The sequence below is a fragment of the Babylonia areolata genome, chromosome 9 (genome assembly GCF_041734735.1).
Source record: "Babylonia areolata isolate BAREFJ2019XMU chromosome 9, ASM4173473v1, whole genome shotgun sequence".
NCBI lineage: Eukaryota > Metazoa > Mollusca > Gastropoda > Neogastropoda > Buccinidae > Babylonia > Babylonia areolata.
In genome coordinates this window covers 43,829,488-43,832,536 of record NC_134884.1, presented here as the reverse complement: position 1 = coordinate 43,832,536, position 3,049 = coordinate 43,829,488, and the positions used below count along the sequence as shown (strand labels likewise).

Below are 3,049 nucleotides of genomic sequence, written 5' to 3'. Positions count from 1 at the left end.
AAGGGTCACAGCAATTGCAACAACTTTCGCAACATCTGTCCTCAGTATCAGATCTGCCACAGAAGACATCTGTCTCTGGACGAGCTTAGACGGGAAGCTGGCTGTCTAACCTCTCCAAATGAAATCTAAAGTTCAGCTGAAATGTCTATGGAACTTTCTCCTCTAAGACGATGTAGCAGTCACTGCCTGCTCAGCTGAAGACCTTCAGTAGCTCAGTTATGCTTGCAGAAGCTTCGGACCCACCATCAGTCTGAAACACCCAACATCAGAATCTCTGACCATGAACTGGATGTTGTCCATGACTTCGTGTACCTGGGTTCAACGATACCAGACTCCGTTCCCCGTGACACCAAGTCAAACAGTGTATCAGCAAGGCAGCCAGCGCTATGTCCAGACTGACAAAGAGAGTACGAAGAACAGAGAGCTGACGGGGCACACCAAGATCCAAGTCTTGGGCTTACATTATAAACACCATCCTGTAGGGCAGTGAGTGAATCCCCAGCATGTACACCCTGCTGAAACGGAGACGCATGCATTGGCTTGGTCATACACTGCAAATGGACGACGGCCCGATCCCCGAGGATACCCTTTACGGAGAGCTGGTACAGGGGAAACGTCGCATAGACACACCCCAACGTCAGTCTGAAGCTAGAGCCTCTTAACGATCGGTTTGGAGGCAAACGGTGCAAAAAAAAGGATCTCCAAGTTCGGAGAGATGCTTGCCTAGCGTTTCCAGACAAAGAAACTGGGGCAGACAGGCCCACAGCCAGACAGACAGACCAGTGTCAGACTCCACGTGTAGGAGGGACGCTGTATCAGTTACCACTCAGACCACAACTCCATTGTCTCCCCAGACTGATCAGTCTTTGGTTGATTCAGTTTCAGTGTTTGTATTTGAATCACTGAACATGAAAACCTCCACCGGATTTTGTTTTGAAATAACATGTACTACGCCATCTGTCAGCCAAAGGTACTGTCACAGGACAGTCAATATTATCCCAGACTGATGCAAAGTTGACCATTTATCTGAGCTGAACATGAAAACCTCCACCGGATTTTGTTTTGAAATAACATGTACTACGCCATCTTTACATGCATTCACACACAATTAGAGCATAATGACAAAGCGAAAGAGATAGGTAAGGCATGAGAAACAGAGACAGAGAAAGACAGAGACAGACAGAGACAGGGGAGACTTCACTCTTGCTTTCAACACTATGAGCACACACACAGGACTCACCTCCTTTCTGGTTTGACCTATCCAGGGCTGTCTCCTCCAGTTTGGTCTTCATTTCCTTCCGTTCTCTCTCCGCTGCTTCTAGTTTGGCCTCCATTGCTTTCAGTTTGGTCTCCACAGCTTCCTGGTTTTTCTCCGCTGCTTTCTGGTAGGTCTCCATTGCTTTCTGGTAGGTCTCCAGTGTCTTCTCTTTCATCTGCGAGAACGCAAGGAGCTCCATTGCTCTTCCAAACAATGGCCCGGAAAGTCTGATTGGAAAACAACACACGAACAGAAAAAAATCTTATGTCACCACACTGTCGAATAACAAACAGTGGATCAGAATCACAATGACTAACACAACAGAAACATGTGTAATCCTAATTGATGGCTGTCTCACGCTGTTGATTATAAACCAAACAAAAACCCTGATTTGTGCCAGTGAGAACAATGACATTGTTAGCATGGACTTTTGTAATTTTTAGTTCACAATTTTCACACACAGCGTGAATCTATGCAAGCCTATGTGTCGGTTGTCCAAGTGTCTCTGTGTGTATGTATGTATGTATGTGTGTGTGTGTGTGTGTGTGTGTGTGTGTGTGTGTGTGTGTGTGTGTGTGTGTGTGTGGAACACTAACAATTCAACTTTCTTTGGAAATGCCAAATTTAACTTTAAAATTACAGTTGCTATTTTTACTTAAAATAGAAGCATCAAAATGATGGCATTAATCTGAATACGGACATAGAAAAAAATAAGTCGAGACTTTCAAAGATAAGTGCAGGCAGCTTTTTTCACGCAGTATTTGTCACATGTTCAATATTATACCTGAGAATTCATTATTTTTGTTGAGAGTCAGAGAGAGAGAGAGGGGGGGGGGGGGGGGGAGTCAGAGAGAGAGAGAGACAGACAGAGACAGAGAGACAGAGTATAATATGCTTACCCAGTCTGCTTGGATTTCAGCGCACTTTCAATTCTCTGAAGTGTCTCCACGACTTTCTCCCCAGCACTCAGAACCGACGTGGCAGTGGTGGAAGTGGTTTGTCCTGGAAACACTGTGCTTACAAGAACGAGCCAAAGGCAGGCCAGCATGAAATTTCTAGACATTGTCAAAGGGAACCTTTCCTATACAACTGAAACGTACAAAGTAGTAATTCAAAAGGTCAACAGGACTGAAGATGCACTGGCTTGGATATTGAATCCTGTGTAACGCTCTTCCTCGGCTCTGGCCAGACTGCCGGTTGATGGCTCGTTAAATACTTGAGCACAGGAAGCGTTAACTCCGGTTTATGTGATTCACTGACATCCACACCTTCGTGTTCACACCTTGGTGTTCACACCTTTAAGTGATCCATTGGAGTTCACACCTTGTACGCTGGTTTTGCTGTGACTGCACCATCTGCGCAATTACACCTGACAGCTACATGACGAAAACCTGATCGTCCTTGATTAGGATCGTGGTGGCTATGACGTAAACAACAGTCAAGCCATACTGATGATATTCCCAGTGGAGTAAAGAAATTGAAGGCAAAGACCATCTCCCCCATAGTTCAGAAAAATTAAATTCAAGAATGGAGGATCAGATATCAGATTTTTTTCTGTAAATTTACGGAAAACAGTTCATCTTAGAACCACTAGGGTTGACCATGAGAATAGTGTAAATCCATTGCGAAAATTTAGGGGTATATGTATGTGTGACAGGATAGTTTTCACTTGGTTGTCGTATTGCCATATGGTGGGGTTCTTACTTGATTCAAAATGCGGCAAACTGTATGCTTGAGAGAATCCGTTTCATACTTTTCTGCACATTGTGTGTATAGATCTTCTTATGAATT

The 3,049-nt window shown here is 44.4% G+C and overlaps 1 protein-coding gene across 1 annotated transcript in view; it reads right to left on the bottom strand.

The window, feature by feature from the left end:
- LOC143285506 (short-chain collagen C4-like) overlaps nt 1-2,438 on the bottom strand; it is a 7,590-nt gene extending 5,152 nt beyond the window's left edge. The window contains exons 1-2 of the mRNA XM_076592840.1: nt 2,158-2,438; nt 1,241-1,485 (exon numbers count right to left, since the gene is read on the bottom strand). Coding sequence (XP_076448955.1) covers nt 1,241-1,485; nt 2,158-2,321 — 409 coding nt within the window. The 5' untranslated portion in view covers nt 2,322-2,438. The remainder of the gene's footprint in view (nt 1-1,240; nt 1,486-2,157) is intronic.
- Nucleotides 2,439-3,049: the final 611 nt, after the last annotated feature.